We start from the raw sequence: 15657 nt of genomic DNA, 5'->3' as shown, positions 1-15657 counted from the left end.
CATCTAGACACTAGGCGTTCTACTGTGATGTTACTGCTTGGGGCATTCTGAAAGCAGAGTTGAGAGCCAGTAAATAATTAATGTTATCTATTTTAAATATTTTTAAAATCGTTTGAAAAATTCTAGTCAATCATAGGGTTCTTTCTCCACTTTCCCCTTCCAGATTCCAGATTCCCACAGTAAGAACCTTGGCTTCCAGTCACGTCAATATGTTGATTACTCAGCTTCAGAATAATCATTCCATTATATTACCAAACAACAAATCTAAGTAAAGTTAAAGATTTCTTTGCAATTTTGCCTTTAGATTGATGATATAGAGTCAAAGTACTCTATAAAAAGTTACCTGAATTCATTTTTCTTCCCTCATATAATTGTAATCCCAAAGTGTCATTTCTAAGATAGCTGTTGGAAGATAAGTTCATTCTTTTCCTCTTTGCTGGAACATAACCTCCACAAGGTAGGGGTGTGTGTGTGTTTCATTGTCTCAGTCTAGTCCCTAGGTCTTAGATGGTCATAAAAATTTGTTAGTGAATGCCAGGTCTGAGCTATGCACTGAGTCGCTCCTGGCAGAAGCGACTGGTGGCAAAAGCTCCTGGCAGAAGAACCTTGTGGGTTTAGAACAGTGTGATACAAGGCTTTTGGGAGAGGGTGGAAGATGGAGAAAGTGTATAAACAATCCCAGATAGTAAACGCTAGGGCTTTGGATGTATTCAGGAGGGATTGAAGCGGCCACAGAAAGAGAAGGCTGCTTCTGGCCTTCTAAGTCCGAACTAAGAGGCCAAGCTGGGGGTCCAAGCTGCGTGTGTCCAAATGTTTTAAGGGCTGGAGTGTACTCAAGACAGGCGCTTTGGGCAAGGCTAATATTGAAAAGAGCTTGCTGGGCGTTGTGGCTCAAGCCTGTAATCCTAGCATTTTGGGAGGCCGAGGCGGGAGGATCGCTTGAGCCCCGAAGTTCAAGGTTGCAGTGAGCTATGATCGCGCCACTACACTGCAGCCTCAGCGTGGGCTACAGAGCGAGACCCTGTCTAAAAAAAGAGAAAATGCTGAATGCAGTTAGGGATGCTTGGAGAAGACCGAGGGAATTCCCCTGCTCAAGTCTGGGAACTAGAGGCGCGGGAAGGTCCTGCTTCCCCGCCACCCAACGATCACGTTTCCCAGTAAACCCAATTTCCGGGTCCCATTCCAGGCCTCCAAGCCCACTTGACAACAAGCTCCGCCCTCCGCTGGCCCGTAGATGCCACTCGGTGATTGGCCGTGTCTGAAGCCGCGCCCCGGCGTCGCGTCGCGTCGCGTCCTTAGGTCACGCCGAGCTCCGACGCCCGCACCAGCCCCTATTGGGCGGCCGGTTTCCAATCGGAAGAGCTTCTGAGCCTCAGTCTTCGGGCGGCGCTGGCCATTGGCGGGCAGGATGGAGGCGGAGCCTTGGGTCGTCGCCTGCTGCCCGAGGTTAAGGTGAGTGACTGCAGGCGAACCCGGCGACAGCGCAGGTCGCGTCAACCCTGGCTCCTCTGCCTGCCCCAGCGGGTGAGCCTGCGCTAGACCCCCGTCCCCTTCCTGCGCCCGCCCGAATGCGCCTGCGCGGCAACAGCCGCCTGCCCTTGCGCCCCTTCCCCCAGCTTCCTGGGCACCTCTCCCCACTCCCTTTCCTGCCCTGCCATCCTCCCGCCCCCAGGCTCTTCTGCGGGGTCTCCCCAGTCCGGGTCCTTCCCCTACCCCCCCCCCCCCCCCCCCCCCGCCCCCGGCGCCCCAGCCGCAAGGGCTGCGCCCCCGGGAGCCGCGATGCGGATCGTCTCAGAGCCTGTGGGCTTCCCTGCCCTCACTGCCGTCCTCCTCCGCGCAGGCCCCCGCCTCCTTCAGGATGACGCTGGACGTGGGGCCGGAGGATGAGCTGCCCGACTGGGCCGCCGCCAAGGAGTTTTACCAGAAGTACGACCCTAAGGACGTCATCGGCAGGTGAGACCGCGGCCAGGGAAACGGAGGTCCAGAGAGGTCGGGCCCCAGCAGTCCCGCTTCCGTTTGAGGGCTGGAGAGGTAGGGGTGTGTGTGTGTGTGTGTGTGTGTCAAGGTTTTCAGGAGAGGACTGGATAGTTCTTTTTTTTTTGAAACGGAGTGTCGCTCTGTGGCCGAGGCCGGAGTGCAGTGGCGAGATCTCGGCTCACTGCAACCTCTGCCTCCCGGCTTCAAGTGATTCTCCTGCTTCAGCCTCCCTAGTAGCTGCTATTACAGGCGTGCGGCACCACACCGGCTAATTTGTATTTTTAGTAGAGGCGGAGGTTTCACCATATTGGCCAGGCTGGTCTTGAACTCCTGAACTCGTGATCTGCCAGCCTCAGCCTCCCAAAGTGCTAGGATTACAGGTGTGAGCCACCGCGCCCGGATGACTGAATAGTTCTAAATGGGAAGAATCAGTGGTAAGTGGAGAACACCTGGTGACTAGACTGTTACCGTGGGTCAACCCCATATGTTTCACGGATTCATTCATTTATGCCTTCAACACACACCGATGGTTGACGCACCTACTGTGCCAGACACAAAGCTCAACACGGGGAGGGTAGAAAAGATACCTATGCCCTTGAGGTACTCCACCTGAAGTGAACGTTAAAAAGGCATCAGGCTAGATAGGTAGAGGTCTGTATCAAGTGTTATGGGATTCCAGAAAAACACAGTTTCCCAGGAGTCACCTTTGGGCTGGGTCTTGAGGTATGAGTAGGAGTTCAGGGGGGTCTTTAAAATCATAAAAATGTATGCGTGTGGTAGATGTCTACAACTTTCATCAGATTCTCAAAGAGGCTCGTTAAAGCTGGGTCATAATTAAAATATGGCTGCAAACTCAGATGCCCTTAGTGGTTGCGCGGGAAATTAAAACCATGACGTGGCCAAGAGTAACAGAGTAGGAAGTGTTGTGTAAGGTGGAGGATTCATGTCCCACCTATGATGTGTGAATTCAGATTTGTTAAAAAAAAAAAAAAAAAATTGCACTGGCCAAAACGTACCACATCGGAGGGCTGTGTTTGACCTATGGATCAATAGTTTACATCCCTTGATTTAACTAGATGTGGGTGACCGAATTCCCAAGTGAGTTATGTGAGGCCAGGAGGCCCCACAGAGCATAGTAGTAAGGCTCTGTGAAGGGCAGCGAGGGAACCAGCATAAGAAATGGAATTTGAGGCCTGATCCTGGAGGGATTTGCTCCTTAGTCTCAGGAATGTGTAGGGTCATATGGAGTTGGTGATAGCTTGAGCAAGGAAATCCTTATCTAGGACTTTGTGTGTGCCTCATGAATGCCCTTCAACATCCCTTCAGGATGCTGTTGGCCACATTTCACAGTTGCAGGAGCTGAAGCCCAAGGACCTTATGTCAGGGGACCACTTAGGTTAATTAGTAGCAAATCTGGGGTCTACTCTAAGGTCTGATTTTCAGCTTTGGTCTTCTAGTCAATGGCTTCATATTTATTTGGAGTTTCCTACACTTGAGGGAACTTTGGGATTTGGATGGGGTAATCAGGGAAGTGCAAGTGGAATATGGAGGGAGACTTAAATCTTTCTTCCCCCTTCCTTCAAGGAGCAGGTGCTGAGGCTCAGTGTGGGAAGGACTTGCCTAGGCTTTCCCATGGAGGAAGTGGCAGAGCCTGGATTTGAACCCAGGCCCTACCTGCCTTCCCTGTGAGCTTTGTGTTGTGCCTTGCTGGGTACCCAGGTTCCTGAGGCTGCTGTGAAGCCAGGGTGAGCTCCTAAGCTTGTTGCCCTGTGATCCAGATGGGTCTTCATGGTCTGGCACAGCGGGCATGAGGATGCTGAAGCCCCAGCCTGTGCAGAAATGTGAGCACAGATGCCCTGACTTGTGCTATTTTCTGGCTCTTGCAGAGGAGTGAGCTCTGTGGTCCGCCGTTGTGTTCATCGAGCTACTGGCCACGAGTTTGCCGTGAAGATTATGGAAGTGACAGCTGAGCGACTGAGTCCTGAGCAGCTGGAGGAGGTGCGGGAAGCCACACGGCGAGAAACACACATCCTTCGCCAGGTCGCCGGCCACCCCCACATCAGTGAGGCTGTCTTCCTTGCTCCTGTTAGCAGACGACCCCCCACCTCTTGCTGACCCTGCCCACAGCCCACTTCCCCCAACATTGCCTCCATGCCTCTCCTCCCTTCCTCCTGGCTTCATTCCACTAAAGAGTGGCCATCCGTTGGGCCCCCACTGCCTCCTCTGGTTCTCCTTTCTTCCCAGTAACAGCCCGCTGCTGTCCCAGGGTGACCAAGCCCCATCAATGTGTATCCACTCCTTTCCATCTCTGTCTCTCTGCCTCTCTTCCTCTCTCCCTAGTCACCCTCATCGATTCCTACGAGTCTTCTAGCTTCATGTTCCTGGTGTTTGACCTGTGAGTATCTCCCTGCCACCATCTGAGAAGCCTCCTCCCCACCTCCATGTATGGCCCAGCATTTGCTGCTCAGTGGGCTGGACCCACCCTGCTTACACCTTCCTGCTCCAGCTGGGGCTCTCTATCACCTGGGCCTGCCTGCTAGCCCATGGCTCTGGCCTTCTCCCTCGGTGCCATCATTAAGGCAAATTCTTTAAAAGTAATAGTGACCAGCCAGGCTTGGTGGCTCATGCCTGTAATCCTAGCATTTTGGGAGGCTGAGGCGGGTGGATCACCTGAGGTCAGGAGTTCAAGACCAGCCTGGCCAACATGGTGAAACCCCGTCTCTACTAAAAATACAAAAATTAGCCAGGTGTGGTGGTGCACGCCTGTAAGCCCATCTACTCGGGAGGCTGAGGCAGGAGAATCGCTTGAACCCGAGAAGCAGAGGCTGCAGTGAGCCGAGATCATGCTATTGCGATTCTCCTGTGTCAGCCTCCCGAGTAACTGGGACTATAGGCGCCTGCCACCATGCCCGGCTCATTTTTGTATTTTTTTAGTAGAGACGGGGTTTCACCATGTTAGCCAGAATGGTCTCTATCTCCTGACCTCATGATCCGCCCACCTCGGCCTCCCAAAGTGCTGGGATTTCAGGTGTGAGCCACCGCGCCCGGCCTGAACAGATTGTGGCCAGGTGCAGTGGCTCACGCCTGTAATCCCAGCACTTTGGGAGGCCGAGGTGGGCAGATCATGAGGTCAAGAGATCGAGACCATCCTGGCCAACATGATGAAACCCCCTCTCTACTAAAATACAAAAAATTAGCCAGGCGTGGTGGTGGGTGCCTGTAATCCCAGCTAACTGGGAGGCTGAAGCAGGAGAATCACTTGAACCCGGGAGGTGGAGGTTGCAGTGAGCCGAGATCGTGCCATTGCACTCCAGCCTGGGTGACAGAGCGAGACTCTTATCTCCAAAAAAAAAAAAAGTGTTCAGCAGTGGACTGACCACTTAGAAAATAGATCCTTGCAGCTGGGCGCGGTGGCTCACACCTGTAATCCCAGCACTTTGGGAGGCCGAGGCGGGCGGATCACAAGGTCAGGAGATCGAGACCATCCTGGCTAACACAGTGAAACCCCATCTCTACTAAAAATACAAAAAAACATTAGCTGAGAGTGGTAGCAGGCACCTGTAGTCCTAGCTACTCGGGAGGCTGAGGCAGGAGAATGGCGCGAACCTGGGACGCGGAGCTTGCAGTGAGCAGAGATCGCGCCACTGCACTCCAGCCTGGGCGACAGAGCAAGACTCCGTCTCAAAAAAAAGAAAAAGAAAATAGATCCTTGCTCATCAGCCTCTCGTGCTGTTTAACACACTAACTACTCTGGTGTCTGTCTCTGCCCATCTGTTCTTTTTCTGGTCAGAATCTGAATGTCAGATGTTACATGGTATAATGTAAACCAATTGCAAAGGTATTTCAAAAGAGAATGATTTGAATTCCAAAGATTTAAGAGAGGCCCTTGGAAAAAATTCATGAAGGCTTCCATATTTTTACAGAAATAGCCCTCTGCAAAAGTCAGAGGGGACGTAAGGATGTCTATTATGCCATCCTCCAGCTGTGCAGAGTGACTACACTCCCCAAAACAGTACCTGATAAGTTACTTTGAGGACTGATGCAGAGTTGCAAGTATAACTCAATTTTGAAAGTATTATTTTTAATTGACACATAATCATAACCTCAGCTTTTAAAGACAAAATTTCAAAATCAGGTCCTATTCAACCTTTGTGCCACAAAAAAACTGAAATTTTGGTCCATTTTCTTTATAGATTCACTTTGAGAGGCCTTTTTCAGGCATAGTTATTCTCAAACAACAAGAAACTCCTATAAATTATATTGCCACAAGAAGTCTCTTATTTTTGCTATAATTGCCATCATGGCATAATGCAGGTATTTCAGCTGCCAACACACCAGGCCAAACTGCCTTGTTGGAGTGCTGTGTCTCTAGACCCTTTGGTTTGTCCGCAGAGGAATCTGTCTTTAGTGGCCTCTTCCATGATATCTTGTATGAGCACTGGTCTGTTTTCTCAACCCCCAATGTGGGGTGCAGCTGCCTCCTATGCCCCTCCTTCCCTTAGGATGCGGAAGGGAGAGCTGTTTGACTATCTCACAGAGAAGGTAGCCCTCTCAGAAAAGGAAACCAGGTAAGGGTTGAGCCTGCAGCCCCAGGGGTGAGCAGGGGGTGGGACAGGGCAGGAAGGAGCCAAGGAGGAGACTGCACCCGCCTTCCCTTCCCTCAGGTCCATCATGCGGTCTCTGCTGGAAGCAGTGAGCTTTCTCCATGCCAACAACATTGTGCATCGAGATCTGAAGCCCGAGAATATTCTCCTAGATGACAATATGCAGATCCGACTTTCAGATTTCGGGTTCTCCTGCCACTTGGAACCTGGCGAGAAGCTTCGAGGTGAGGGGATCTAGTGCCCTTATAGGCTTGGGAGGGGAGACCTAGGCCTGATGAGATTGGTTGGCTGGGTCTGAGTACCAAGTCCCTGGTGCCAAGAAAAAGGGAGAAGTCATTGGGTACTTGCCAATTACCCTGTGGGCGCAAAACCTGTGTTTACCTCAGAGTGGGCATTCTGACCTGGGGAGAATGGAGACAGACAAGTGGGCTGACAGACAGTGGTGCATGGTGGGCAGAGGGCCATGCCAGGGGAGCCCGGAGGAAGGAACCCCAATTCAGCCTGAGCCCCACAGAAGAGGTAAAAAAGGGAGCAGGGCAGAGTCATGCTCAGCCACATGTTTGGGGTCTGGAGTGCAGGACCACGGGAGCCTGATGTGATGTGTCCAGACTGCACTTCCCACCTGGGCCCTAGGCCTCAGGTTCACCTGATGTGAATACATTTGTCGGGACAGTAATATTTCTACTGCAAATGGGAAACTTCAAATAAAATTCACCTGTGGGATTCTTCAGAGCCTTTAGTCTGCCACTGACTCTCTCCCTCAATGGCTTTGCACTAGACTTATGAAAAGCTACCGTTTACTGGGCATTCACCTATGAGGCAGGTATCAGTCTTTTTTTTTCTTTTTTGAGACAGAGTCTTGCTCTGTCACCCAGGCTGGGGTGCAGCGGCATGATCTTCGCTCACCGCAATCTCCACCTCCTGGGTTCAAGCTATTCTGCCTCAGCCTCCCGAGTAGTTGGGATTACAGGTGCCCACCACCATGCCCGGCTCATTTTTGTATTTTTAGTAGAAATGGAGTTTCACAATGTTGGCCAGGCTGGTCTCGAACTCCTGACCTCAAGTGATCCTCCCGCCCTGGCCTCCCAAAGTGCTGGGATTACAGGCATGAGCACTGTGCCTGGCCGGCACCAATCTTTATATGGCTTATTCCCCTAAATCCTCTCCACAGCCCTGTGTGACAGATAGTATTTGTGTCTCTGTTTTTACAGAAGGGCTCAAAGAGGTGAGATGACTTCTCCAGGGTCCTAATGCCAGGACTGAACTTGGACAGTCTGACTTCAAATTTCATACTCCTTTTTTTTTTTTTTTTTTTTGAGACGGAGTCTTGCTCTGTGCCCCAGGCTGGAGTGCAGTGGCGCAATCTCGGCTCACTGCAAGCTCCGCCCCCCGGGTTCACGCCATTCTCCTGCCTCAGCCTCCCAAGTAGCTGGGACTACAGGCGCCCACCACCACGCCCAGCTAGTTTTTTGTATTTTTTTAGTAGAGACGGGGTTTCACGGTGTTAGCCAGGATGGTCTTGATCTCCTGACCTTGTGATCCGCCCGCCTCAGCCTCCCAAAGTGCTGGGATTACAGGCTTGAGCCCAAATTTCATACTCTTAACCTGTGGACTTACATGTCTGGTGGATGTTGTGCTTTAAAACCCTTTGGGCTTCCACATGTACTTTTCCCCTTTCTGGAATCATCTTTGCCTCTGCCCACTGCATCCTCTTCTTGGCTTGGGTAATTCAAGTTTCACTTTACACCTCCAGGGCAGCTTAGGTCCCTTTGCTTTTTGTTCTCCTATCTTCTTCATTTACAACACCTCTTACTCTATTGTTACTTCCCGCTTGCCTTCAGGTAGACAGTGAGCTCGCTAAGGACACATCTCATTTGCCACTTGGCAAATCAATGCCACTGGCATTCAATAAATACTTGGTATAGGAATGAATTTCCCAAGAAAGTCAGTTTCAATTCGGGGCTGTTAAAATCTCCTGGAAGTGTGCCATGGAACACAGTTCAGAAATTACTGGAAGAATTGGTGCCCGAGTGGTGGAAAAAAACTAAAAATACAAACTTGAGCCAAGCATGGTGGCACGCATCTGTCACCTCAGCTACTTGGGAGACTGAAGGAGGAGGATCACTTGAGCCTAGGAGCCCAAGGCTGCAATGAGCTGTGATAGTGCCACCACACTCCAGCCTGTGTGACATAGTGACCCTGTCTTTAAAAATAAATAAATATAAAAATACAGACTTGCATAAAGTTTTGGAGGGCTCTGGGCTTTAGAACTGTAGATTTGATCATGTGTCATGATGTGGAATCAGGGAAGGGTTTTAAACAAGGGACTTAACCACTATGTGCTTTAAGAAATCCCATAGCTCACAGGGTGCAGTGGCTCACACCTGTAATCCCAACACTTTGAGAGCCCGAGGCGGGTGGATCACGAGGTCAAGAGTTCAAGACCAGTCTGGCCAACATGGTGAAACCCCGTCTCTACTAAAAAGACAAAAAATTAGCCAGGTGTGGTGGCACGCACCTGTAATCCCAGCTACTTAGGAGACTGAGACAGGAGAATCGCTTGAACTTGGGAGGCGGAGGTTGCATTGAGCTGAGATCATGCCATTGTACACCAGACTAGGCGACAGGGCAAGACTCCATCTCCAAAAAAAAAAAAGAAACAAAAGAAATTCCATATCTCCGCTTGTTCCCCTTGGGTTGAGTGATGGTTGGAGGTTATAGGAGGAGAAAGGTTTGGGCAGATAGGAATGCAGAAAATTTTTTTTACATATGTATTGTGATGTATGTAAAAATACATAATCTTTCCATATGCTTTATGATATATATAAAACTAAGGTAACAAGTTGTGAGGAGTAGATAGGTTGACTTGGATAGTGGGTAGGTAGGGTTGGAGGAGGCAAATGATATGGTGGAACAAGGACCTTGAAATCAATCCAAAACCCAGGTTTTCCTAGGAAGACCACCAGGAGCCATGATGGGTATCTGAACTGTTGAGCAGGGATAGTGCCTCAGCGGAGACTTGGCAGAAGGCAGGCAGGAGGAGGATGGGAACACTGGTAGTCCTGGTGGTGTTGAGGAGGCTTCAGCAGAGATCCAGTGCTAGGGGCCCTGGAGGGGCTGGTGGCATCCCCTCAATCTTGGTCCTCTCTCCCCAGAGTTGTGTGGGACCCCAGGGTATCTAGCGCCAGAGATCCTTAAATGCTCCATGGATGAAACCCACCCAGGCTACGGCAAGGAGGTCGACCTGTGAGTTCCTGGTCTCCCTCTCCCTCCTGTGCTTGCTGTCCTTTGCCGGGTCTGCCTGTCACCCAGTCCCGCCTGACTCCAGTCTCTTTCCCAGCTGGGCCTGTGGGGTGATCTTGTTCACACTCCTGGCTGGCTCGCCACCCTTCTGGCACCGGCGGCAGATCCTGATGTTACGCATGATCATGGAGGGCCAGTACCAGTTCAGTTCCCCTGAGTGGGACGACCGTTCCAGCACTGTCAAAGACTTGGTGAGCTGGGGCTGAGAGGACAGTAGGGGAGGCCCAAGAGCTGCCCCTCATGCTCTGGGTCTTTCCTAGATTTCCAGGCTGCTGCAGGTGGATCCTGAAGCACGCCTGACAGCTGAGCAGGCCCTACAGCACCCCTTCTTTGAGCGTTGTGAAGGCAGCCAATCCTGGAACCTCAACCCCCGCCAGCGGTTCCGGGTAAGCCTGAGAGTGTCAGGGTCTGGGCCCATTCCTCTGTCCCGTGATCTTTCCCCTGCACTAGAGCTCACCCTGCCCCCCTTCCTAGGTGGCAGTGTGGACAGTGCTGGCTGCTGGACGAGTGGCCCTAAGCACCCATCGTGTACGGCCACTGACTAAGAACGCACTGTTGAGGGACCCTTATGCGCTGCGGTCAGTGCGGCGCCTCATCGACAACTGTGCCTTCCGGCTCTATGGGCACTGGGTGAAGAAAGGGGAGCAGCAGAACCGGGCAGCTCTCTTTCAGCACCGGCCCCCTGGGCCTTTTCCCATCATGGGCCCTGAAGAGGAGGGAGACTCTGCTGCTATAACTGAGGATGAGGCCGTGCTGGTACTGGGCTAGGACCTCAACCCCAGGGATTCTCAGGAAGCAGAACTCTCCAGAAGAAGGGCTTTGATCATTCCAGCTCCTCTGGGCTCTAGCCTCAGGCCTACCACTGATCCTGCTACCCTCTTAAAGACCAGCCTGGTACCTGTCTTCCCACCAGCCAGGGCTCTGAGATCAGAGCTGGGGTGGAAGGGAGCCACTCTGAACGCCACGCCTGGCCCAGTCAGTGCTGCCTGCGCTGCATATGAAATAAAACCCACTACACACCAGGGAGAGCGGGTGTCCTGTGTCTGCTGTCTGGCTTGGGCAGGAAAGCCCAGAAGATACCAGGGTGCAGGGATGGGGCCATTCTGGCCCAGACCTTTATTGGGGAAAATGCTGGGGGTCACTTGGTCTTGCTCTTGCCTTTACCCGGAGGTAGCTGGAAGGGCCGCTCTAGTGCAGTCAACTTGCTGCTGAGCCTTTCCTCGCTGGCCTTGAGCTGCTCTTCCACCAGCCGCTGGAGCTCCTCCAGCTCCTTGTTCATTTGGGTCTTGATGTAGGCTCGGAGGATGTGGACGTGGCCTGAAGGGGCAGGGTGAGGAGAGATGCTGTCTGGCAATGGGGATGGTCCCTAGCTGGGCAAACACAGCCCCCAAATTTCCCCTGGGGGATATACAGGTGGCAATGTTGTTTCCCTTTAGGAAATGTCAGCCAGCCCTTGTATGAAAGGTAGTTGGGTAGGGTGGCTATGCTGGACTTTGCAGATTCAAATTCTGATCCCTACTCAATAGCTGTGTGACCTTAGGCAGGTTATTTAACCTATCCATGCCTCAGTTTCCTTGTGTGAAATGTGAATAGTGGTACCTAGCACATAGGATTGAGGGAGGATTAAATGAGTTAATTTATATAAAATGCTTAGAGCAGGGCATGCACTGCACACCTATTGCCAAGTATGTGCTGGCTGTTACTGTCATTGGCTTTCTAATGATCATTTCTCTGGAGCCACCTCAGCTGTGCATTTTTTTGTTTTGAGACAGAGTCTCGCTCTGTGGCCCAGGCTGGAGTGCAGCGGTGAGATCTCGGCTCACTGCAATCTCCGCCTCCTAGGTTCATGCAATTCTCCTGCCTCAGCCTCCCAAGTAGCTGGGACTACAGGAGCGCACCACCACGCCTGACTGTTTTTTTTGTATTTTAGTAGATACGGGGTTTCACAGTGTTGCCCAGGCTGGTCGCAAACTCCTGAGCTCAGGCAATCCACCCACCTCAGATTGTGTTGGGATTACAGGCATAAGCCGCCGCACCGGGCCTACAGCTATGCTTTTATCTGTCATCTTGGACTTCTGCATAAGGGATCAGTTAGAGAAAGGACTCTATAACTAAAAACAAAAAGTCTGAAGTCCTGATGTGATCCAAACCCTTCATTCTACACCCACTCAGAGGGACAGGGCAGCCTGCCCCCTCCAGATCCTCACTTGGCTCCGGCTCTGGCGGGGCTACTGTCTCTAGTTCCTCTTCCTGCGGCGTAACTGCCTGCTCCTCCACCTCCTTGCTTGCTTCTTTCTCTGCAAACCAGAAGCAGGAAGAGACTGTGGCCCCAGGCCTGGCCCAGTCCAGCCCTGCCCTGGCACTCTCCCTTACCCGTCTCACTCTCTGGCCACAGTTTGGGTGGCTGTAGCCCCATGTAAGTCAAAGACAGATCCAGCCGCACCTGAGAAGCAAAGAAGAGGGAGGCTGAAAAGAGGGCACCTGCGCTGAGGGGATGTGGAGTTGAGGATGGCTCCTCATGGTCCACCACCCCCTACCTGGGGTGTGAAGACGTATTTATAGAGTTTGAAGTGGCGGAAGTAAGTGTTGACCACGTAGTCTTCCAGGGCCAGCAGTTGTTCCTCTTTGAAGAGGTCGATGCTGAAAGGAGGCCGCTGTGGTGGTGACTGGGAATTAGAACCCTGACTACCTCCTGGAGCCCTGGCTTTGCCTCCAAAAGCCTAGCAATCTAGGAGCAAGGGGAGCCCACTGGGGTCTTCACAGGAAGATAAGGGTGATGAATGTGAGAGAAACTGGGCTAGACCTTGTCTGGGGATGGGTAAAGGTTCCAGAATGTTCCAGGGGAACTGACCCTGACTCCATGGCAAAAAAGAACGCTGGTGAAGTAGTGGTAGCACTCCTCCACGTTGCCCAAGGGGGTTGCTGGTAGGGAAAGCAAGATGCGGCAGTGAGGCCCTCTCTGGTATCCATTCATTCACTTCACTCAATAGCTCTTTATGACCATGAGCTTCAGAGGCAGATCTGGGTTTCAGCCCTGGCTTGTTTCCTTAACTCATGTAACAAATATGGAATACCCACTATATGCCCACTGTTTTAGGCACTCAAGACAGACAAGGTCCTGTTCTTACGAAGCTTATATTCTAGGAGAAGTGACACAATAAACCAAGAAATAGCTCATTTCAGCTATTAAACATTCTGAAGCATGAGCTATTAAATATTCTAAAGCAGGTTTTATTGTGCACTATGCATATATTTGCATATATTATTTCTCAGAACAGTCCTGTAAAATGTGCTGTACCATTAATTTCTCTTTTTTTTTTTTTTTTTTTTTTTTGAGATAGAGTCACGCTCTGTCGCCCAGGCTAGAGTGCAGTGGCGCGATCTGGGCTCACTACAAGCTCCACCTCCCGGGTTCATGCCATTCTCCTGCCTCAGCCTCCTGAGTAGGTGGGACTACAGGTGCCCGCCTCCACGCCTGGCTAATTTTTTTTTTTTTTTTGTATTTTTAGTAGAGACAGGGTTTCACTGTATTAGGCAGGATGGTCTCGAACTCCTGACCTTGTGATCTGCCTGCCTCAGCCTCCCAAAGTGCTGGGATTACAGGCGTGAGCCACCATGCCTGGCCTCTATCCTTAATTTCTAGATAAGGAAGCAGTGGATTGGAAAGGTGATGGCTTATGTGTGATAATGCTGTTAATAATGACATATTCCAGGCAGAAATCCCCTGCTTCTGCTTCCCATCGTCACTTGTGCCAGCCCCAGTTCCTCTTCTCCCTGGGGCTCAAACCTGGTAGCTGCCCCCTCTCACCAATACAAGCCTTGTGAAGATCCTGGAGCAGGGCACAAGCTGCTGAAGTCTGCTCCAGTGAGAAGCCCTGCTGGCGGCAGAAGATGAGCGCGTGGCAGAAGAGGTCCAGGGTGATGGCGTCCCGCAGGCTCTGCTCAGGACACCCTAGCTCCAGCAGCTCAGCCAACACCCTTGGGAGGGAGAGAGTAGTGAGTGACAACTGGAGCCTCCTTTCATCACCCTAAACCCACCACATGCTTTGGAGTCAGCCATTCCTCATGTCTTCCCAACCTGACCCCTCGACCTTTGCCAAGAGCTCTTCCCGCGCCCCCACTCAGTCCCTACTGCCTCATCTCCTCAGCACTGGTAGTCTTCTCCAGCTGGTGCATGGAATGGATGTCCAGGTACTTCCTGTTATAGGAAAAGAAAAAGAGTATTGGTGGCCATTATCTATCATGACAGGGCTGTGACAGCTAGTGCGTGGGACTGGGAGTTGGGCCACTGGTGTGAAGCTGGGCTCTTTTGCCAACTTGCTGTTTAACTATGCAAATCGTTAGCTCTCTGGGCCTAAATGAACTCTTATGAGCCTCTCCATTTCTAAAGCCTAGGGTTAGGAAACTTGAATTCTTTTTTTCTGCTCTGCCACTACCTTGTATGACCTTGGTCAAATCCCCCTGTGGCCCTCAGTGTCCCCCTCTGTACAATACTCCATAGCAGTCATGAGACTCCCTTTACATCCTGTCTTTGGCTCTTTTTTTCTCACACTGTCTCCTCTTTGGATTGGGGATGCTGGAAAGCTGGCTTCCAGTCACCTGGAGTAATTGCATCTCTGGGCCTCAGTCTCCTCATCTGTAAAAATGGGGATGCCCTGGCCACAGACAGGACTGTTGGGGAGGCAATAAAGGAAGAACGCAAATATTCAGTGTAACTCTTCCCCAAGTCTCTTCACACTCACCACATGCAGATCCGGGGTCGGGGCAGCGGCGGCTGCGGAAAGAAAGCGAATTGGGGAAGGCAGCTGTGGTGTCCTGGCCGTCGCGAATCTGCAGCGGGCCCCAGAACTCGCTGTAACTTGCCATCTCATCTCAACGACTAAGAAGGAGAGGCGCGGGCGAGGGCGGGCTTCAGGAGGCCCTAGGTGCTCTATGCGAGCACAATAACCACCAGGGTCACACACCCCTGCCTCTCCTCGCCCAAGCAGCGCGGGAGACGTCCCGAACGTTAGTAAGCATAATGACGATTGGTGCCTGCGGGGGAGCCCGTTTATAAATATTCACGAGCGGACCAGACTGTCCCGCCCTCACCGGGAACAAGTTGGCTCCGGGGTCTTCATCCGCTTTCGCCGCCGCCGCCGCCGCCGTCGACTGGGTCCGCACACTCGCTCGCGTCCGCGCGGCCGACCCACGCACTGAGATGCGATCCTTCCCCGCTTCCCGCCGCAGCTCGGAGAGATGTTCAAGCTCCGACTGCACCTTCATTCCCAAAAAGTGGCTGGTCTTGCGGTTGAGCATCTCGCCGCTCTTCCGTGCCGCGGCGCGCCCCGGGCTCCCGCCGCCTCGGTTCCAGGACAGCCAGCGCTCGGTCTGCGGCTACCAAGGCCGGGCCCGCTCGCCTTGCTCCGGCCAATCTGCGCGCCGAGAGGCGCGGCGGAGCGAATCCGTGGGGGCGTCTCCCTCCGTCTCAACGGCGACGGTTGCCAAGGGGGCTTATGAAGGAAGGAAGGCGGGAACCGCAAGCTCACGCCAGTGGGTGCGAAGAGAACGCGCAGATACGTAAGAAGTTGCGAGTGCCCACCTGAGCACCCTCTTTTCCAAGTTGTTAATACGAGGGCCGGCGCTGTCCTCAAGGCCGGGAAGTGGGAGCTTGGTGTCAGTTACTATGGGAACTGCCTCTTGGCCAATCACCGAGAGAAAGAGAAGGTGTTTGGGAAGAAGCCAGAGGACCCGAGAGGCGGGACCAAGCGTAACCAATAGAAGCAGAAGATAA

At 52.3% G+C, this 15657-nt stretch overlaps 2 protein-coding genes across 4 annotated transcripts; one reads left to right on the top strand and one right to left on the bottom strand.

The window, feature by feature from the left end:
• Nucleotides 1–1339: 1339 nt before the first annotated feature.
• On the top strand, nucleotides 1340–10910 carry PHKG2 (phosphorylase kinase catalytic subunit gamma 2). 3 transcript variants are annotated; one of them, XM_003916772.3, is made up of 10 exons: nucleotides 1340–1452; nucleotides 1841–1953; nucleotides 3864–4039; nucleotides 4318–4372; nucleotides 6480–6545; nucleotides 6642–6805; nucleotides 9737–9827; nucleotides 9922–10075; nucleotides 10145–10270; nucleotides 10359–10910. In XM_003916772.3, exons 2-10 carry the CDS (start codon nucleotides 1859–1861, stop codon nucleotides 10650–10652), a joined length of 1221 nt encoding a protein of 406 aa, XP_003916821.2. In that variant the 5' UTR covers nucleotides 1340–1452; nucleotides 1841–1858; the 3' UTR covers nucleotides 10653–10910. The 3 variants fall into 3 exon arrangements, with proteins under 3 accessions (XP_003916821.2, XP_009194546.2, XP_009194547.2); XM_009196282.4 differs by having other exon boundaries at nucleotides 1405–1524; XM_009196283.4 differs by lacking the exon at nucleotides 1340–1452 and adding an exon at nucleotides 3562–3722.
• A 59-nt stretch (nucleotides 10911–10969) lies between these two features.
• CCDC189 (coiled-coil domain containing 189) lies at nucleotides 10970–15496 on the bottom strand. Its single transcript, XM_021931883.2, has 9 exons — nucleotides 14976–15496; nucleotides 14627–14658; nucleotides 14017–14082; nucleotides 13693–13862; nucleotides 12736–12806; nucleotides 12422–12538; nucleotides 12258–12327; nucleotides 12092–12181; nucleotides 10970–11201 (listed from the first exon to the last, which is right to left on the bottom strand). The coding sequence occupies exons 1-9, from the start codon at nucleotides 15180–15182 to the stop codon at nucleotides 11023–11025; spliced, it is 1002 nt and encodes a 333-aa protein (XP_021787575.2). The 5' UTR covers nucleotides 15183–15496; the 3' UTR covers nucleotides 10970–11022.
• Nucleotides 15497–15657: the final 161 nt, after the last annotated feature.

This window comes from Papio anubis, chromosome 18 (genome assembly GCF_008728515.1).
Source record: "Papio anubis isolate 15944 chromosome 18, Panubis1.0, whole genome shotgun sequence".
In the NCBI taxonomy this organism is placed as follows: Eukaryota; Metazoa; Chordata; class Mammalia; order Primates; family Cercopithecidae; genus Papio; species Papio anubis.
The sequence above is the reverse complement of the archived record's forward strand: the minus strand, read 5'-3'. Positions and strand labels throughout refer to the sequence as shown.